Source organism: Mytilus trossulus, chromosome 1 (genome assembly GCF_036588685.1).
Source record: "Mytilus trossulus isolate FHL-02 chromosome 1, PNRI_Mtr1.1.1.hap1, whole genome shotgun sequence".
NCBI lineage: Eukaryota > Metazoa > Mollusca > Bivalvia > Mytilida > Mytilidae > Mytilus > Mytilus trossulus.
Window position 1 is genome coordinate 95,698,995 of NC_086373.1, and position 21,617 is coordinate 95,720,611.

Here is a 21,617-nt window from a genome sequence, read left to right on the forward strand (position 1 = left end):
ACTGAATGACCTATTTTTCTATGAGCCCCTTCAAGAACAGATGCAACTAGATTATTTTCACTGGGATCAGCAACGCCAGCTAATTTATGTGCCCATTTTATGGCGTAAAAAGCATCATTTAATTTTGAAACAGATTTTGCAGTTTCAGACAAATGAATTAAATATAAAGAAATATGTAAATGAGATGCTGGCAATGGTGAAAAAGAATATTGACTAGTCCACTTACACCATGAATTGAAGGCATATCTATATTTCTTCTGAGTACTCGCAGCCTTGGAGGAAAGAAGGAATTCTGGTAACTGTTTGAACAAACTGCTAAGATCATTATTAGAGGCAACTTGTGAATTAAAGTCTGACCAATGTCCTACTGAAAAAATATCTGAAAAACGTAAAATTGCAATAACATTTTATATACATATACAGAGGACGAATTATTAGCATATTTCAGATTTCTATACACAGTAAAATATAATATATATTCAAATATTTCAACGCCAGCTACAATATCTTTATAGATACTAGGGCCATAAACTGTAAAACAAATTACCATGCCTGCTACAATATCATTATAGATACTAGGGCCATGTCAAATAAAAAACCAAGCCTGCTACAATATCATTACCGATACTAGGGCCATGTCAACATAAACACCCATGCCTGCTACAATATACATATACTAGGGCCATGTCACAAACAGACCATGCCTGCTACAATATATCTATATATATATAAGGGCCATGTCACAAACAGACCATGCCTGCTAAAATATATCTATATATATTAGGGCCTTGTCTAAGATGCATCTAGCAAAACAGCCAAAACTGGCGAACCAAACGGTTCAATTCCGAATATCGTATTCTTATTCAAACCTTGCTTATAAATACCATCAGTATTTTTAAACACAATAACATCTTTTACGTAATCTTGATAAATCAAATGTTTATCGAATATCAAAGGCCAGAATGCAGCAGAAATCCACTTAGGCACAACTAACGTGCCTCGAGCTTTACAAGCTATCATGTGTTTTATCGATCGTATCACAAGATTAATTGGTGGAACTTGCCAATTATTTTCATTGGTCCAAACTTGAGAAAATGCATCAACTGCTTCAGAATCAGGTTGCCAAAATAAGGAGTTAAATCTCATAACTTTTCTATTTTCGACACTTGCAAACCTGTCAATCGAATAAGGACCCCACATATCATTTAAAAAATTGAAAAATATATGTGTGACTCCCCAGTCCTCGAAATCAACCATTTTGCTGATATAATCAGCCTTTTCATTTTCTTTTCTTGGAATCCATTGAATGTCAATTGATATTCCTTTTTGAATGCAAAATGAAAAAATAGATTTTGCTATAACATGAAGATTTTCTTTCATACTTCCCGAATTAACAATTTTGACACAATTTTGATTGTCAGTAAACCACTTTACAGTTTTTCCTGTGAAACTATTCTTAAAAGAAAAAAGGGCTAACTCTATAGCTTTCAGCCTTCTCCATGTGGAGCTTTGTACCGTTTCACTACATGTCCACATCTTATGGAAAATCTTATTTTCTAATTCAACGGTGTATGCACCAGCGGCAATATTACTAGCATCTGAGTATATGACAACAGAAGATTTACTGTAATGACATAAATTACGATAGTTAATCATGGTGACATTTTCTAACCAGAACTTTAACTCTGATAAAACCTCGACGGGTTTGTACCCTGTAATGGGAATATCCCACCCAATTCTACTTTCAATTTCCATGTAACAGAACTTTGACATAATTCTAGCCACATTTCCGATTACGGGAGTCATAGAAATAATTCTACCTACAACCTGAGCTAAAGATCTAGCTGTAACATAGGGAAATTTAGCCAAAATGACATTCAATGAGAAAATCAAATCGTCAACTCGACGTTGAGTAATAGATAATTTGTATTCTTTCGAGTTCCAAACTATTCCCAACCATTCTAACTCGGTAACAGGTTTAAAAACAGACTTCTCCTCGTTAATAAGAAAACCAGCATCAATCAAAGACCTTTTTACGAAGGACGATTGCTCATTACATGTAGTTTCATCTGGACTCATGCCAAATCCATCATCTAAATACAAAACAACTTTTATACCGTTTCCGAGACAAAATTTTACTAGTGGCCTCAAACATTTAGTAAAAATGTACGGACCGGTAGTAATTCCGAAAGCTAAAACAGTATAGCAATAAAATTGACCTTCCCACTGAAAACCTAAGAAAGTCTGTTGCTGTGAGCATATGTCTAAGTGAAAATAACCAGATTTTAAATCAAACTTAAACAGATACATATCTTTGTCAAAATATTGTATAGCTAACTTCCAATCCTCAAATTTTTTTTTTCGCGCTTTATGTGTTTATTCAATTGACTCATATCTAAAATAAGTCGTTTCTTACCGGACTTTTGAGTAGCAACACTCAATGGATTTACCACATATGGTTGAAAAGGCACTTTAATTACGCAACCTATTTGAACTAAATCTTCAATTGACTTTGTGACAAATTCAGTGTTCTGCCGTGCTGATCTATTATTTCTGTGGTACATTTTAAAAGGTGTATCTATAAATGGAATAACATAACCATTTTTTATTGTATCAAGCACAAAAGGACAAGCACCTATATTTTCCCAATACTTTACATGACAAGCTAATCTACCTTTCACTCCTTTAAATTTATCATATGACTGACAATTTTCAAAATATTGAACTTGATCTATAAAAAATTCTATATAATCGTTATCAACAAAACATGTAGAAAATTGGTCATTAATAGTGTCTAAATACTTATCATTCACAATGACTGGAGAGTGACGTTCAGGCCCTACTTTACTACTTCTGGTAGGTTGTCGAGTTGTTGTTGGATGACCTGAGACTGGCGAGAAGAGGACAGTTTTTTCTCCAGTTGCCTTGTTGCTTACAGTAGTGGCACATGTCGATTGAGCAAGGCTCACGCCTTGCGAAGCTCCCACGAAAGGGCTGTTGCTGATTACGTTGATAATGCTGAGCGTAAGCAGGGTTACCATAAGATTCCGCAGGTTGTTGACGAGGCGGATTTTTAGGGTAAGGTTGCTGGCGAGATTTTGACTTCTCCTTGGAGGTACGGATAGCTCTGGTCTCAGCTTGTCGTATCTTTCTCTCATCTTCAGAATCTGAAGCCACGGCATTGGATTCGTATTCCCTAACGGTTCCCCAACCAGCAGCGGAAGCATCAGCTATGCGTATTTTCTTATTACGGCTTTTGATCTTATCAGTTATGTCAAGAACTAATATATAGGCTTGAGTATTGGAGTTAGGGATGAATTTTGAAAGTTTATTAACAGTGTCTAATAATTCCTCGTTAAAGGTGTACTGAATTCTGTTTCCTTCCCCCTTAAATTTTAGAATGACGTCCTCCTTAATTTTTCTCTTAAGGCAATCTTGTTCTTGTATGAGTTCAGATTTCAACTCGCCTAACTTGCTGTCTAAAATTGTCTTAAAAAGCTCTACAGTATCTACCAAATCAGACGACTTATCAGCTGCTTTATGAATATTAGGTGGCGGTAAACTATTATCTCTTTCGAGTAGTATGTCTTCATTCAATTCCAGACGTGGAGAAGATTCGGACATTTTACCAAGTGGCGATTTAAGAAAAAACGAACCTTTCTGTCGGATAGGCGAACCTCGAATGACAATTCTAGATATCTTATTATAATTTTAGCGCTAAAATTCTAGCATGAAGTTATCATGATTGATATAACTTAAACTGGTAATAACTTACTGATGGTCCAATCAAATTAAACATAAACATGTTTTGATTTAAACACACGTGTTAAAAGTAAACAAATACACGTGTTCCCGAGTAACCTTTATAAATACATATCAAATGTATGCTTTATGTTTACTAACATTATGAATCAAATCGGAAACGTTTAGTCTATAATTTTCGAAGAAATTCATAATGAAGTAGAAAAAAGGTCTTTTCCTTTAAATGTACATGTTAAAAAACGAATAAGTGAACAATAATTGAAAATCTGTCAATGCAGATAAGACTAGCACAATCGGCGAACGAAAAAAATGTTAAATAAACACTCCAAAGAAAAACGAATACTCTTATGTCAATCAATTTGCAGTAAACACATAAATGCACTGATAGGAATTAATAAAGATTGTGGGTCAACTTTCCACCGGCGAAAAAAATGACGTAAACAAAAATAGGTCACCGTACGACCTTCAACAATGACGAAAATCAATACCAAATAGCAGGCTTTGAAATTATTCGGAATTACAAATGTAAAGCAATGCAATACATCAATTTGAGGACATGGTCAATGACTTAATTCTTTGTTTACCTGTAGATGAATATTTTTACTAGTAAAACTATTCCATATCCCTACTTGCATAGTGAAATGAATGGGAAACGTTTTGTTTATACAGCTTTCCCACAGACATTCCATTTTTATCTCTATTTTTTCGTTTTAATTTGTTATGTTTGTTTGTTTGTTTTGTTCAAACTTTGTTGTCAATAAATTGAAATTTTATGCAATAAGAATCTAAAAAAGGTTTAGCTAGCTATTAAACCAGCATTTTTTACATAAAAATATCTGTACCAAATCAGGAGTATGACAGTTGTTATCTATTCGTTTGGTTTTATAAAGCGTTTGATTTATTTGATTATTGACTTTCAGTAATGAATATTCCTTGGAGTTTGATATTATTGTTATTTTAATTTTTGCATTTGCTGGTTCTGTAAGCGTATAAGTTTGTTTTTATTTTTTGAATAGCTGTTCCATGTCCAGCTTTAAACAAACCACAACACATGGTTATACCAACCATTATTTCTGGATATCATTACGGTGAGAATGTCACTTTCCAGTGTGTAAATGGTTATAATTTATCAGGACCTTCATTGATAATATGTCGAAATAGTTCTAACCGCTCAAGGGGGGAATGGAGTGATGAACAGCCTACTTGTAAAGGTAATTTATTTGCTTGAGTATAAGTTGATGTAAAACTGCAATCTGAATGGTTAATATAAAAAAGAAGATGTGGTATGATTGCCAATGAGACAACTATCCACAAAAGACCAAAATGACACAAACATTAACAACTATAGGTCACCGTACGGCCTTCAACAATGAGCAAGGCCCATACCGCATAGTCAGCTATAAAAGGCCCCGATAAGACAATGTAAAACAATTCAAACGAGAAAGCTAACGGCCTTATTTATGTAAACAAATATGTAACACATAAACAAACGACAACCACTGAATTACAGGCTCCTGACTTGGGACAAGCACATACATCAATAATGTGGCGGGGTTAATTTGTAAGCGGGATCCCAACCCTCCCCTTAACCTGGGACAGTGGTATAACAGTACAACATAAGAAATGAACTATAAAAATCAGTTGAAAAAGGCTTAACTCATCAGATAGACAAAAAATAAAAGTGGACGTGGACCGATATTTAATGTCAATAGACCATGACAACCGTGATTAAGAGGGTTAACCAACAAATCCCCATGCATGATATGTTGTAATTCTGATACATGTACAACAAACAAACAAATACCATTGGCTTCCATTACTTTTTCACAGCAAACTGAACTAATCAGAATCACCATATAATATTATGCTGAATCTGATGTAATAAAACTTATATTTTATTTAGATAGTCCCCTTAATATCAAAAGAATAAAATATTCACATGCTCCTTAAACTGCATCAAAGTACACGTACATGTCATGTATCAATGATTAAATTCCTTAGTTGTTCAAAACTAAAATTTTGTTAGACAAAATGAACATGATGAAGTAGGTGGAACTCCAGTAGTTTTTGCGAAATCTGTAAAAAAAATCTTACCAAACTTGGAAGGATGGGGAAAGTTCTAACACGTATTCGTTGTGACGTTGTTTACAAACAATAACGTCACTCGATAATGTCAGATTTGTTCTTCATAAATATAGGTGTGACAAATAAAGGAAATCACAAAAATACTGAACTCCGAGGAAAATTCAAAATAGAAAGTACCTAATCAAATTGCAAAATCAAAAGCTCAAGCACATCAAACTAATGGATAATAACTGTCATATATCTGACTTGATGCAGGCATTTTTTTATGTAGAAAATGGTGGATTAAAACTGGTTTTATAGATAACTAAACCGCTCACTAGTATGATAGTTCGTCAAATTCCTTTATATTGACAACGACACGTGAACAAAACAAACAGACATAATAGGTGAAAATGATAAAAAATACCACAGTCAACATTGTGTTACAATCCCAATCACGAATGCAAGTTCTGAATTTGAACTTTTAAATAATACAATTTGTTTACCTGTAAATCCAATTCAAGCCATTGAACAATTAATATGTGTAGAAAAATACATGCAAATTCCCAACATATTTCAATTCCCTGTCTATAACATACAGGCGCCTTATCATACTACTTGATTTGTGGCAGTGTGTACTGTGATGTACATATGCTTCCAACAAAAACATTTTTATTGCTGTCAATTTAAGATGAGACTAGTTGTTATTTTGTCACTGAGTTTTTGTGTGGGGAAGGAAGCAAATTATACGTCCTTCTCTTTTCAATATATGGAGTGTTAAAAAATTGAGGGAAAGTACAGGAAAAGTAGAGTCAGTTTTGCAAAGGCTTGGTTTATTATTGTAAATTTACTTTCTATAAAAAAAAACAATTGACAACTAACTATTGAACAGGAACACTAACAGTACCTTGGTACAAAAAAATCATGATTCGTAACACTTACATGTACTCAGAGACAACAACATAAAATCAAGTAGTAAATGATAAGGTTGATTGCACTATGTATGGATATTTTTGACACATTCCCAATTTATTTTTTTGTGTATTTGGAGACCCAAAATTTAAATATCTATATACACCATTTGATTAAACATATCAAAGATCTTTAATTAGTCAATTTTCAATGATCTTACAGTTTATAATTGCAAACCTTTTACATCTGAAGAAAGGGCCAACAATCCATTTAAAAAGTGAATACGGTCACATTAAGAATCTTCAATAACTAGGAATTGCACTTTTTTAAATGTAAAAAAAGAATTCACTAATTTTTCATGCGAATCGGTGAAAGTGTTTTTAAGATATTTCCCAAACTGTTACGATGGACAGACAGATAATTAATGATATACCATACTACATCCTACGAACTGGCAAAGCGTCATACAATGCAACAGGAAAGGGTATGGTGACAATTGTTTTCCTAAAAAGGACATAGCTTCAAGAATATACAGCTGCGCAATGATCACCAGTTGCTTCTTCAAAGAATAAAGATATTTTTCTTCTAAATGTCATATCAAATTCACCAAAAAACCTTATAGGAGGTTATTTCAATAAAGTTAAATGAAACCTGTTTACGTATTTGAATTATTATTCACAAATTGGAAATCAGCTATTTTTAGTAACAAAATCCCATAACTCTGAAACATAAAACCTAAACTTTATAAAATTGACAAGGAGCTTGCATCAATAGAAATAAACAATAAACAACCAAAGTTTCAAATCAGATGACAACTGTTCAGAGCACTTTTTAGTTAAGATCCAAGTCATACAAATCCCCATTTTGTTTAGCTCACATGGCCCCATCTTCGCTAGCCAAGGCTTATGATCCACTCCCGCTCTCTTCACCCTTGGCGGATTGAGCCAACATTTATGATAACAATGTTGCGCCATCTATCGTAAGATATAAATAACCCCCATTCCAAATATATTATTCTTGACCAATGGAAGCACTTGAACAATACTTAGATAGAGCCCAATTTTACATCGAAGACATGGACAATCCAAGCAACGAAATGTTCCATAGGCTAATTCGTCGTTATAGAGGCAACAGAAACAAGGACTCGATGTGCATGATAGAAAAAGGTGAACAACTACAGTACTTTCCCGTGGACCAAACGCAAAGCTTCTCAAAATATTTTGAAGACCTGGCACTCCCCAAAGACAAAGGATACGACACTGAATTTCTAGACCTATGTAATGTCCGGCACAAAATCATCGAACAACTGTGCGAACAAGACAATCTTACAACCGAATTCAGCACTCAAAATATCAGTTATGCCATTAAACAGCTTCAATCTGGAAAGGCAACAGATGCATTAGGTTTCGCTGCTGAATATTTCAAAAATTCTCCAGCAATAGTTACACATTTCCTTACAGACTGTTTTAATACTATCATGAAAGATAAACTTATTCCATATATATTTAAATCTGGCATAGTAATACCTGTGTTAAAAAAGGGGAAAATCCAATGATGATGGACAACTACAGAGGAATTGCCGTCACACCGGTTGTGTCAAAGCTCTTTGAATGTACCATACTGCTATCTCTGACTCAAAAATTTAAACAATCAACTCTTCAATTTGGTTTTACAAAAGGCATGTATATGTTTATGGCTGGGCTGATTATATCTGAGTCTAGAGCAGAAGTTAAACATCGCACAAGTGAACCTCTGTACCTAATTACTGTTGGCAGTCAGAAAGCATTTGATGTAGTGGATAATATTATTATGCTGGATGAGCTACATGAAACCCCACAAAACCATTCAATGTGGACAATAGTAAAAAAACTTATACAGTGGTCTAGTCTCAAAGGTCAAATGGAAAGGAAACATTGGCAATAGCTTCCAAATACATTAAGGCGTTCAACAGGGTGGAATCCTCTCTCCATTGCTATACAAAGTATATGTCAACAATATCCGTGAAGATCTTAAATCAAATAGCTTAGGATTTAAAATAGGCACAACATATGTGGGCTGTCCAAAATGTGCAGACGATGTAACCGTCATTAGCAACTGTCCACATGCAAACCAATCTAGAGTAACTATCAATCCTTCAAAAACAATGGCAGTCATTTTAAATAAACCTAAAAACATTAACAGATCTGATCTGCAATGGACCTTAAGCAAAAACTTAATATATCCATCAGAAGATACTACACATCTTGGTTTAATAAAGGTCTGTTGTATGGCATGGAGATTCTACCACTTAATCAGAAGCAAATGGACATCTTGTCACGCTTTAATAAGAAAAACTTGATAAATTTCAAGTCAATGCCCACAAGAACAGCTACTGGAGCTGTATATCTCATCTTAGGCGCTCTTACAATTGGAGCTGAAATCCATAAAGGACAACTGTCCATCCTTTATAACATTGTCTCATGCCACAACTCAACAATACTGGATCTGGTAGACAGACAACTAATTATGAATATGGATAATCAACAGATTCTTCTGTAAGTTCGCAGGTACGTTAGCTATGTATGATTTGCCAAGCATTGATTCATTAAAGCAAAAGCCTCCATCCAAACTCAAATGGAAATTGTCGGTAAAAATGGCTCTTTAAACATATTGGACAAATTTTTTTCTGGAAGAAAAAGAATCTTAAACTACATTGTTACACCTGGACAGAACTCCCCTAAAAATTGGATAATATCTGTTGCGGAGATGTTCCATAATTGGAAGTTTATACATATATATAGAAAAAGAAGGTTGATTAAAAACATTCAAGTTGTTACTTAATTTAGTCGTATGTTTATGGATGTAAAGGCTTGTTGCACAATAAACATGTGGTAATTGCTTAAGATACTTTCTACATTTACACGTGATCATGTTATAGGCGCTTTTTGATTGGATGCAGCGAGGTTTGACTGCAACCAATAAAAATCCTTACCTTGTGTCTCCGAAATTTTATCTCAATCCGCCAAGGGTGAAGAGAGCGGGAGTGGATCGTAACCCTTGGCTAGCGAAGATGATATGGCCAAAGGAATTCACCGTCTTTTCTCATCACTTGGCGTCCGTCGTCGTCCGTCGTCTGTTAACTTTTACAAAAATATTCTCCTCTAAAACTACTAGGCCAAATTTCGACAAACTTGACTACACTCATCACTAGGGTATCTTATTTAAAAATAAGTCCGATGACCCCGCCCGCCAACCAAGATGACCAAAATGGCTAAAAATATAATATAGAGGTCAAATGCAGTTTTTTGCTTATATCTCTGAAACCAAAGCATTTTGAGCAAATCTGATGAGGGTCAAGATCTCCCTGTCCTGAAATATTCAGACCCATTGGGTAACCCGTTATTAGGTTGCTATCCCGGAATATGTAATTTTAAGAAAAAATTGCAGTTATTGGATATTATTTTCAATGTTATTATAGATAAAGATAAACTTAAACAGCAATAATGTACATCAGTGTGAGATCTACATACAAGTTAACATGACCAAATTGTATTCCGGCACGCGTTACATCGGGAATAATAATAATGCCACGTGAAAACTCACTGACGTCACATGATTTTTATTTTCAGCCATTATTGATAAAACACAAAACACACATACATAACTAAGTTATCTTGCAAACATACAAAGAGTATGTGCACGTTTAACAAAAAATATTGAATGTACATGAACAGTTAATGAAGAAATTATGTTATCAAAAAGATCAGGATTGGTGTTCTCGAAAGTATCCCATGATTCGTCGTAAGTCATAGATAAGACCGATTTTAGGATGGACTTAAGATAGACTTAGGACACTCTTAAAAGCTGCGTCTCGAAGCTACATGTATCTCAGACGCATCTTATATTAGGACGTCCTAAACACATTTCTGTGTGATAAATCCTAAATAGTTAGAGTAATCGTAAGATAAAACATTTATTATAGATGAAACCAATTATCAAAATTGTTTATAAAATTTTGTAATAACAAGTATTTAATGAAATGCATGATTTCAAATATAGGGAAAAAAATGATATCAAAATCCTATTTTCATATAAACTGTAAAACAATTTGTTTTGAAATGAGAATATTGAATTCGTAGTGTCATCGTGTCGTAAAAACACGACGTTCAAGGTTTAAAATCATGCGCAATTTCTTTATACAAGTTAATAACCGATGGTGGGTCTCTTTTCACGTTCATCTTCAGGTAAACAAATGAGAAAAAAGCATGCACAAAGTATGGATGAACATATGATGATCTTAAGACATCTAATTAGGTGTCCTTAAGTTAGGACGAAAATGTGATATATTCTAAGTTAAGAGAGCTTCGCGAACACGACTTGGGACAAAGACTTGTCATAAGTTGGTCTTAAGACACGTCCTAATTCTAAGATAGCTTCGAGAACACAACCCCAAAATTCCATCCATGACACAAATTGATAGGATTGCGATTTTTGTTTTGGGGAATAATAGATAAATGGTATTAGATTGACAGTCAAAAAGGTCTAGAGATCCAGGTCTAGAAAACCTTAACAATAATGAGTAATACTTACCAAGCTTGCTTATTCCAAACTATATTATCTATTGACGATGCAGCTAAAATAATGTTATAATGCAGGTTATTTTCTTGTTTTGACCGGATAAAATCTAACTCCTATTGGTTGACGTAACAACATATGTATAGAATTAAATTTAACTATATCTCAGCGTCCATAAAAGTAAAATGCAAAAGAGTTTCAATACTTTCATGATGAAATGTGTATATAGTTCTGTAAAGAACAGAATAATACTTACCAATATACTTCACTTAGAATTACATTTGAGCGCAAAAAAAATATTTGTTTGTGAATCGGTGAAATCCAGGGACGTTGCTTTTCATCGAGGCTTGCGTTGATTTTTATCGAGACCACAGCGGTGCAACCAGAGATATACATTGTATTATATGTTTCTGGTTCAACCAATTGGGAACTGTTATTTTAGGGCAAACATATATTTTACTTCAAGTTTTGGCATATTTTAATTGAAATAATAGAAAAGGGAATGCTGTTAGAAGATACAATTAGAAAATGATGAGCAATTTTAACAAAATTTGAATTGGATCGGGGTTCTAATAATTCACATTTTTTGAAGAACTCCCTTTACTCTTTGGATTTAAGTGACCTAAATGGTTTGCGAAAATTAATATTTGTATATGTAGAATAGAAATGAATGAGTATATTTACCATAGGAAGTTTATAAGATAATTTATGTTTAAAATTTGAAAAACAGATATACAGATAACTTTTTTTTTTGCATATATAATTTGTAGCTTTACCTTGTCGTTCTCCTGATTTACCAAAACACGCAATAAATAAAGAAAAATTGAAAGCATCTTTGACGTATTATGTTGATCAAGATGTATACTTCAAGTGTGAGCAAGGATATAAACTTATAGGAAATGGTAGTTTTAAATGTATAGCCAAAGGTAATCCAACGGATGTAGATTGGAACTATGATGGGCAAAAATGTGAAGGTTCGTATACTCTTAACGTTTTAAACAGGTAAAAAGTCTTTGTTATACTGGGGATAAACATGGTTGTTAATAGTTGTTGTCCCTAAAGGAAGATCGGATGTTTTTCACCATATTGAATTATAACATAGTAGATTTAATTGGTCAAGATTGTTAGATAATATGCCAATTTTAGAAATAAATACGAACATTTGCAAGGTCTTCCATTTAAATTAATGTGATATTTTACAGCTGATGCTATAAATACAGAATATTTCATAATTCGAATGAACATTTTTACGTGTCCATTAAAATGAAAGATGAGTAAATTGTTATGTTAGGTAAAATTTACATATTTTGCTCCGTAGCCAGAATACAAGAACGGTGACCCCCTTTTTCTAAAATCACATTATAAGAACTATCTTGTAATATTTGATATCATACCTATTCAACAAAAACAGTTTAAGATTGTATGATCTACACAATTTTATATTAATAGTCTTGTAAATTGCCATAGAATACATCACATATGATCATTTCAAACCCAGTCTTGAACTACATTTTATATATATAATTTTCAGAAATTGATCTGTGACGTCATTTTGTATCGTCAATTCAGTCATTTGATAGACAATGTGTAATTATGTTGTACTATGTATGTGCTGCCCAAGGTTGTTTTATGTGTCCTTTTTTATTCTGTGGTTAGTCTGCTTTTTGGTGTTGACATGAATATCAATAATATGGTCCTTTTTTTTTAATTAACTGTTTGCAATAGTATGAATTATTCTAAATAATACGGATTGTCTTATCCCAGGTATAGATAACCTTAGCCGTATTTAGCACAATTTTTTTGAATTTTTGGTCCACAATGCTCTTGAACTTGAACTTTATACTTGTTAGTCTGGTACCTTTGATAACTATGAGCATGTCGAAATGTGTTATTGTGTTGTTTATTTGTGTATTTTGTCTGCCCTGAATGTTCTTGCAAATATTTATACTGTAGTCTTGTCATGTAATGTTTAAGTGGTATATTTAACATTGCAATAAAAGCGCGAGGGTTGGCTAGCCACAAAACCAGGTTCAACCCACCATTTTTCTCAAAACGTCCTGTACCAAGTCAGGAAAATGGAGGTTGTTATCTTATATTTCGTTTCTCTGTGTCTTTAATTTCCTTTTGTTTTTTGGTGCTCTTTAGTGTTTCTTTTGTTTCGTTGGTGTAGTTTCCCTCTGTTTTAGTTTGTAACCTGTTTGTCTTCTTTCTATCGATTTATGATTTTCGAACAACTATATATACTTCTATTGCCTTTACTTTACTGCTAAAGGGAGAGGCCGATTTCATTTAGCCGCAACTCCTCTTAAATCATACAAAGTCGGAAATATTTGTGATATTGCGTACAAATATAATGAGTTTTTACTTCCCCAATAGGTCTTTGATCATGAATGTCGTGGTACGGTCTCAATAATGTCTTCAAGAATGAGAAAAGCGTAAAACAACTTTCAGCATCATATTCAAAACAATCGTAGTGCGTTTGTGGAGGGATCAGGTGTTTGTAGAACCACGATTCTACTACGACGTTACCGCGTTCATGCCACGCTGTTCAAGACAAAAGCGTGATTTTAACACGCTCATGCCGTCCTCATAACGCTATTCTTACGACCTATCTATGTTCGTATTTCGACTATTTCGAGTACTAGTTATGCCCATTGTCATTGTCACATATTGTAGCACTCCAGGTTTTGTGTAGTAATGCTTTAAAAGTCATTATCACATATACAAAACGTAACGACTATGACATTTTTATCGATAGAGAGAAAAGAATGGGAATAAATTTTAGACGACGTAGGTCCTGCTGGATTCGTTCATGGTTATCAACCGAAAGGAGACTCTAGTTGGTCCAAAAGACCAAAATGACACAGAAATTATCACCGTACGGCCTTCAACAGTGAGCAAAGCCCATATCGCATAGTCAGCTATAAAAGGTCCCGATAAGACAATGTAACACAATTCAAACGAGAAAACTAACGGCCTTATTTATGTAAAAAAAAAGATCGAAAAACAAATATGTAACACATAAACAAACGACAACCACTAAATTTACAGGCTCCTGACTAGGGACAGGCACATACATAAATTATGTGGCGGGGTTAAACAGGTTAGCGGGATCCCAACCCTTCCCCTAACCTGGGACAGTGGTATAACAGTCCAACATAAGAACGAACTATAAAAATCAGTTGAAAAAGGCTTAACTCATCATTAATATTACGAGTGGACGTGGCCGGGTACTTATACATCCCGACACAAAAAGACACCATGGACAGATCTGAGAGTACTCGCAGTTAATTGACAGCTAGTTCAAAGCCATTAACAACTAATAAAAAAATCATGCATCTAAGACTAAACTATCAATCCGAACACAGATCCAATGGATTTATTGTAAAGACGTCATTAACAGCCAGAGAAAAACATGACCTTGTGCATTTCCAAATTACAGGTATCGACAGATTGTTGATCCATGAATATGTATATGTACATGATTAACCAAGGTTTGGCGAGCAATAGCGTATAAAAAAGGAGAGGATTTCATATCCAACTGACCCAGATGAGTGATGGGCAATGGCCGACGAATTTCAGAAGAGATGGAACATTCCACATTCGTGTGGATTCATTATATGGCAGACATGTTTCTATTGTATACCTGCCGAAAATAGATCCCTTTACCACAATTACAAGATTTCTTTTCTCATTGTACTTAGTACAAGTGAGAGGTTTAGCGCTATAAAACCAGGTTTTTATCCACCATTTTCTACATTTGAAAATGTCTATGCCAAGTAAGGAATATAACAGTTCTTGTCCATTCGTTTTTTATGTGTTTTGTTTTTTTTATTTTTCCATGTGAATATGGACTTTCCGATTGGATATTCAGTATTTTTGTGATTTTACTTTTTGGTTACTGCTGACACGTTGTTTGTGGATTGATGTGGCGGATACGGTTCCAATTTATATGCCCAAATATACAGTGTATCCGATAGACTGTAAGGAACAAAATGTTGCCGTTATTGCTGAGAGGGTAAAGTCTTAAGATCGCGATATAAGCGTGGTATGATCGTTTATATTTGTATAGAAACGGTATAAAATCGTTGAAAACCTTCTTAAAATCATCAAATCTGAAATCAATAAATATATTTTCCCCTAGTTTCTGTTATAGATCAAAGAGACAAGGTTGCATACAAAATCATCAGCTAAAATATGTGACGCAGCCAATTTACTGTAACTTGGCCTAAAATAAACCAGTGCGTTATTTTTGCATTTCCGCCACTTCCAATGCCACACAAATACAAACCCTAAATGGAATATGATAACTCCAAGGAAAGGTTACTGTATAAAACCAATATCAGCATTATAAAAATAAAAATATAAGGAATGATATCAAATGGAGCAAATTTTACTAGTGACCAACTGACGAAGAAGTTAGCAATTGTAGGTCTTCGTATGGCCTTCGGTCATGTCCATAAAACCCATACCGTATTTCAATCTAAAAAGGAAACGAATTGACAAATATAAAGCAATTCAAACAAGAAAATAATCTCGAGCACGCCCTTGAATGCAACAGGAACGTGGTTTCAAACTACGGCCAAATCAAACAAAAGATTTAACTATCCGTCCCGGACAACAACATTTTGATATCTGATATGTACATTGTAGTTTGTCACACTGTTACCATAACAAATATACAAAGAACAAGAAATATTTATTGACGTTATCAGAATATGGACTTTGAATTTGCGTTCACTTTTTACAGTTATTTGTTGATAAGTACAACTCAGTATTGACCTTTAAAAATAAGGAGATTTTTGTTACATCTTAATTTTAAACTGGATAAAAAGAGTGATCTCGAAACTTGACAAATGTTGTCTTTTATTGTCTTAGTTGAGTGTTAAGGAAACTAATGTGTTGCCTTCTACAATCAGAGATCTAAAGTAGTGTATTGACTAAAACACTCCTTTGTATGAATTGTAAGAAACAATTTTAAAATAATTGTCCGCGAATTGTTTCTTTTCGAATGAATTCTTCTCATTAGATAAAGAAAAAAAACCTGGAGACTTTTGCAATATATTTAATGTATTTTCATAATTCATACTAGATAAGTATTCACTGTTTCAAGACTATTTCGTAATATTCGAGAGAAAAAAAAGATATATTGAAAACGTACGAATATGGGAAAATGACACTTTATTTTTATATTTGATTTTAGATAATTTTTTGTTAAAAAAATTACATGATTTGTTAATGATTTGTCTCTTATTTAAACATAAAAAGTCATCACAATTCGTTAACTATCGCTTATGTCTGATTTTTAAAAAAATAATTAATAATTAATTAAAATTTAATTTAAAAAAAATCTGGAGATAGCCGTGGTGAAGTGGTAAGCGCATTGGACAAATAACTCTAAGTTTCCTGGTTCGATACCCTTTCCGGGGAGAACATTGCAGGGACTGACTTTATGGCTCTTCCTTGACACCATTTGCGAGTATGGTCTTGAGAAACACTGAAAGTGCGTTGGAAAGGGACGATAAATGGCCGACCCATGTTCAGAGAGAGATATATCTCTAGTAAAAGACATCCGTGAAGATTTCGAAAAAAAAATATGATAATGCCACTACAAGGTAGCACTCGCATTCGAAAAGTAGAAAGGGATAAATATAAGTTTCAAAAACTTGTTTCCCAATGCACTGTAAACAAAATATGTTTGATTTAATTAATTTGCCGTAAATGATATAAATGTGCGATTTAATTTTTTTTTTATATCATCTCCTACAAGTATCTAACCCTTTAAAAAATGAAATTAGCACATAAAAAATAAGGGTATAATTTGTATTACAGACCAACCCTTTTGAAAAAAATAGTAGATATCCAATCTTTAACATACATCAGGAAAACGATGTTCATTTCAACAAAAGTAGACTGTCAAGAGTTTCAACAATTATATAGAATAAACCATACTTTTTCTAGAGTGTTTAACAGATATAGAACATTTTTGGGGGAATTATTTAGATTGCTTTGTATTCTATCCCAACAAAGAAAGTATTTAAAGGTGATGGTAGCTATTTTCATAATATAACTCTTCTTATTTAGAGAAATTTAGACGGTGCAAATTAATAAAGTAAACATCCAACTGAGGTCTTAAGGAGATTTGATTTGTTGTGTGTTATTTTTCTTTCTTTAAAATGCCGGTAATTCAATGACTTTCCGATCAATTCAAACTTAACTTAAAAGAAACACATTTAGACTACATTAAGAATAAGCAGATTTTACAAAATGTTCTTTTCAATTACAAAGAAGTACGTCATTCTTACTTAGGACATTTGGGTTGGTCGTATTAAAATGTTTTTTTTCGTGGTCAATTTTAAGATATTAAATCAAATAGAGTAACCCTATCCGTTTCCAGCTCACTACATGGTATGGTTTTGTTCGTTGATTAAAGTCGTACTTTTACCTAAAGGGGCTTAACTCAATTTCATATGCACTCCTTTGGATATTTGACCCACTGAAAGTCATTTTACATGTCCTTATTTTATCCTTCATTGAAGCCGAAGAAATTATTTACTAACGCATATGTAAGTATTGCCTTCATGTTTCGAAAAGAACTTTTTGACAAATAAAGAAAAAAAATCACTCATATGCTAAGAACTGGCAAGGTCAGCTTAATAGATGTAGAAGTATTCCAATCCACAAATGTCCCTTTTTTAAATGTTAGGATAGGTTAAAAAAAGATATGTAAGTTAAGTATTTCCGATGGAAAAGTATAAGCAAAAAGAATGGATCTAGTCATTATTTCGTAATATGACATGATATTACAATTTTGAGTCATATATGTTGGCGCTTGTACCCTATGCTTATATTATAATGCAGTCTGATTTACTTATTAAGGCAGGATTTGCTCATTTAAGATTATACGTATAGAAAAATTTCAAAAATAAGAAAAAAGAATTAAATGTAAAAAATTAGTTTTGAATTGTAATGCAGTATTTGCTTCTACTTTTAAAAAGAAAGTACCAAATGTACATGAATATAAGTATCTTTTTGTGTCAATAATTTTATTTAATGAATCTTGCAGGTGTTATATGCCCAATGCCTAATGAAACTGATCACCTAGTTCTGTTATCGAACTTAACAGAATATAAATTTGGCGATACTACAACTTTTGACTGTGTTGGAGATTTTGAGCTATCCAGTCAGTTAGCTGCCACTAGACATTGTGTTGTCGACGATACTAATCTAGAAGTTGGGAAGTGGACAGGCGAAATACCGTTCTGTCAAGGTAATAAAGCAAAATTTAGGAAAGGTATATTTTGTTTTATTTATTGATACTAAAAATCCATAATAGAAACCGTGCTTATAATTTCAATGATTGCTCACATCTTAGATATCCCAGTAAATATCATCAGTGATATTAACGATATTACAGACAGTAAAAAGTCTGCTTAATGTCTTAATATTTTTTTTAGATATTGACACAGACAGACGACTTCAGACTAGAATTTATAACAAATGGACTTATGATCAAAGATAGTCAAGTTCCCATTTCTCGACAATTACATTCATTAGTTGTAATTCGTTTCCTAACTAAATTATAATGCTTCAATCGTGACTGCTTACATTATATGGGTTAACTGAATCGATATAAAGGTGTCTGAAATCAAAAGCAACATGTTTTTGCGTTTTATAGATACAAATAATAACGTCTGATTTGTATTTTCCGATCAATTAATAATTCTCGGGTTTTATTCATGTATTGCCATTTTTTTTTAAAATGCCCACTTACCCCAACTTTATTATAACTATATAGTTTAAAAAACATATTTGAAAATCTCATAAAATCCTTGTTGCTTTTTCAAAGTTTGGAAACAAAGAGGCTGCCAGTGTTACTAGTATCAAATACTAAGAAAGAATCATTTCCTGCAAAATCTTTAATGGCTTATATATCTCGAAAACAAGCACTCATACCCTTATTTTTGTCTGCTTTTAAGCTCTGTTATTATGAAACAGGATAACAAACATCATTAAGTCTTTTACCTGATTGTATCATGATAATGGAGTGTATTCTCATTGGAGAGAGTGTATGATTAGCAATATACACTAACCCTGTCAATGCAACAGCTCTTTTGGAAAGTAATGCAATTCCTAGTTTTTGTTTGTATCATAATGTCTCTTCTAAGAGGGGGCACTATCTGTCAAACTTATGTTCACCGATTTAACTCAAATTTTTGTATTTAATTTATAACCATTTAAAACATTTATCAAAGTATAAATAGAATAAACAATATACCGGGCATGGGCTCAATAATATGTATTTTAGTCTAGACGTCATCTAATTAACTGTCAACACGGCCTACACTCGGCTAACCGAGAGATTGATCGGTTTATCTATATTGAGTATGAGGCTATATCGGCGGGTCTGTTAATCGGGTTAACTAAAGTCTGTGAATCAGGTGTTATCGAGAAAATCATTAAAAACTCAGCATGTTTCATTGTATAACCTTTAAAATATATGTTTATCATAAAAAAATATCTATGTCTAACAAAACTATTCAGTGTACTGAATCCAGTGGTGTAATTATTATTTTCTAGCTTCTGTGTACCGTGTTGCACCGTATTATATTTTTTTTTACTCAAGAACATCTCATTCTTAACCTTTTCAATGGTAAATTATAAAGGTAGTAAAACAATTTTCGTGGCTAAATAAGTCTTTACTTACATAATTTCAATTGTCCAACCCATTAGCAGACTTTATTCCCATAAATTTCACTAAAAATAATATTACTCACGTTATATGTCAATTATGAATTATTTACTAATGTCAATTTATATTTAAGAACCAAACTAGTATTTTTTGTCTTTTAAATGATATCTAAAATTGTTTGTTTCGGCTTTTATTAAAAAAAATTGCTTTGCGTGTAATCATAAATACTGCATACTTGCGCGACGCTTTTTACTTTTATTGAAAACTGCGCAGACTATATAATATTTTTAAAGGTGAAAAATGTTCTATGACAGATATCATTTTGTCGGACACTTTTCTTTTTTTGATTTGATTCTTATAATATGCCAAAAATCTGTATATAGAGTTTTACATTAAATTGTGCGTTTTACTCTTAGCAGACGTATAGCCAACCTGATTAACAGACCAATCGTCCATATAGCCGCATACTCAATATAGATTAACCGACCAATCTCTCGGTTAGGCGAGTGTCGGCCGTGGTCAAGTTGACACCCGAAGACCTCATTTTGCCATATAAGCGATATAAAGATAAATAAAGATATGAAAAGTTATCAGACTCGGGAACTTTGATTTTTTTTCATGTCTGTTCAATTTCATATTATAGATTAAGAATGCATGGTAATTCTAGTTTTTACCTGTTTAAGAATGTGTTTTTGTGTGGATCAAATCATCCACAATCAAATAATTTACGTTTGTTTCAATATCAATGGTAACATTTTTTCTTTTAAATAATGACACGCACAATGCATGCGGCATCCATCTCTAGGTAAGAATTTTAATTGAAGTTCACACGAATACGGATTCAACGAGGTCGATATATTATTCATCATCATGGTTTCAATGTCTTATCATAATGTAGTAGATGTGCTTGAACTAAAAAGTATCAGATAAAGACCGATTTGTATGCAAATCTATTCTATTTTTATTAAAAGCCTCTACCCCTTGAGATGAAAAATCTGACACTAACCCTGTCAATGCAACCGGTCTCAGTTCTTTTGGAAAGTAATGCAATTCCTAGTTTTTGTTTGTATCATTATGTCTCTTCTAAGAGGGGGCACTATCTGTCAAACTTATATTCACCGATTTAACTCATTTTTTTGTATTTAATTTATAACCATTTCAAACATTTATCAAAGTATAAATAGAATAAACAATATACCGGGCATGGGCTCAATAATATGTATTTTAGTCTAGACGTCATCTAATTAACTGTCAACACGGCCTACACTCGGCTAACCGAGAGATTGATCGGTTTATCTATATTGAGTATGAGGCTATATCGGCGGGTCTGTTAATCGGGTTAACTAAAGTCTGTGAATCAGGTGTTATCGAGAAAATCATTAAAAACTCAGCATGTTTCATTGTATAACCTTTAAAATATATGTTTATCATAAAAAATATCTATGTCTAACAAAACTATTCAGTGTACTGAATCCAGTGGTGTAATTATTATTTTCTAGCTTCTGTGTACCGTGTTGCACCGTATTATAATTTTTTTCACTCAAGAACATCTCATTCTTAACCTTTTCAATGGTAAATTATAAAGGTAGTAAAACAATTTCCGTGGCTAAATAAGTCTTAACTTACATAATGT

The 21,617-nt window shown here is 33.0% G+C and overlaps 1 protein-coding gene across 1 annotated transcript in view; it reads left to right on the top strand.

Moving 5' to 3' along the window:
- The first annotated feature begins 4,813 nt into the window (after positions 1-4,813).
- The window catches only part of LOC134704975 (receptor-type tyrosine-protein phosphatase kappa-like), a 50,324-nt gene continuing 33,520 nt past the window's right edge, over positions 4,814-21,617 (top strand). Inside the window, exons 1-3 of the mRNA XM_063563758.1 lie at positions 4,814-4,973; positions 12,063-12,266; positions 18,359-18,562. Of these exons, the coding sequence (XP_063419828.1) occupies positions 4,814-4,973; positions 12,063-12,266; positions 18,359-18,562 (568 nt within the window). The remainder of the gene's footprint in view (positions 4,974-12,062; positions 12,267-18,358; positions 18,563-21,617) is intronic.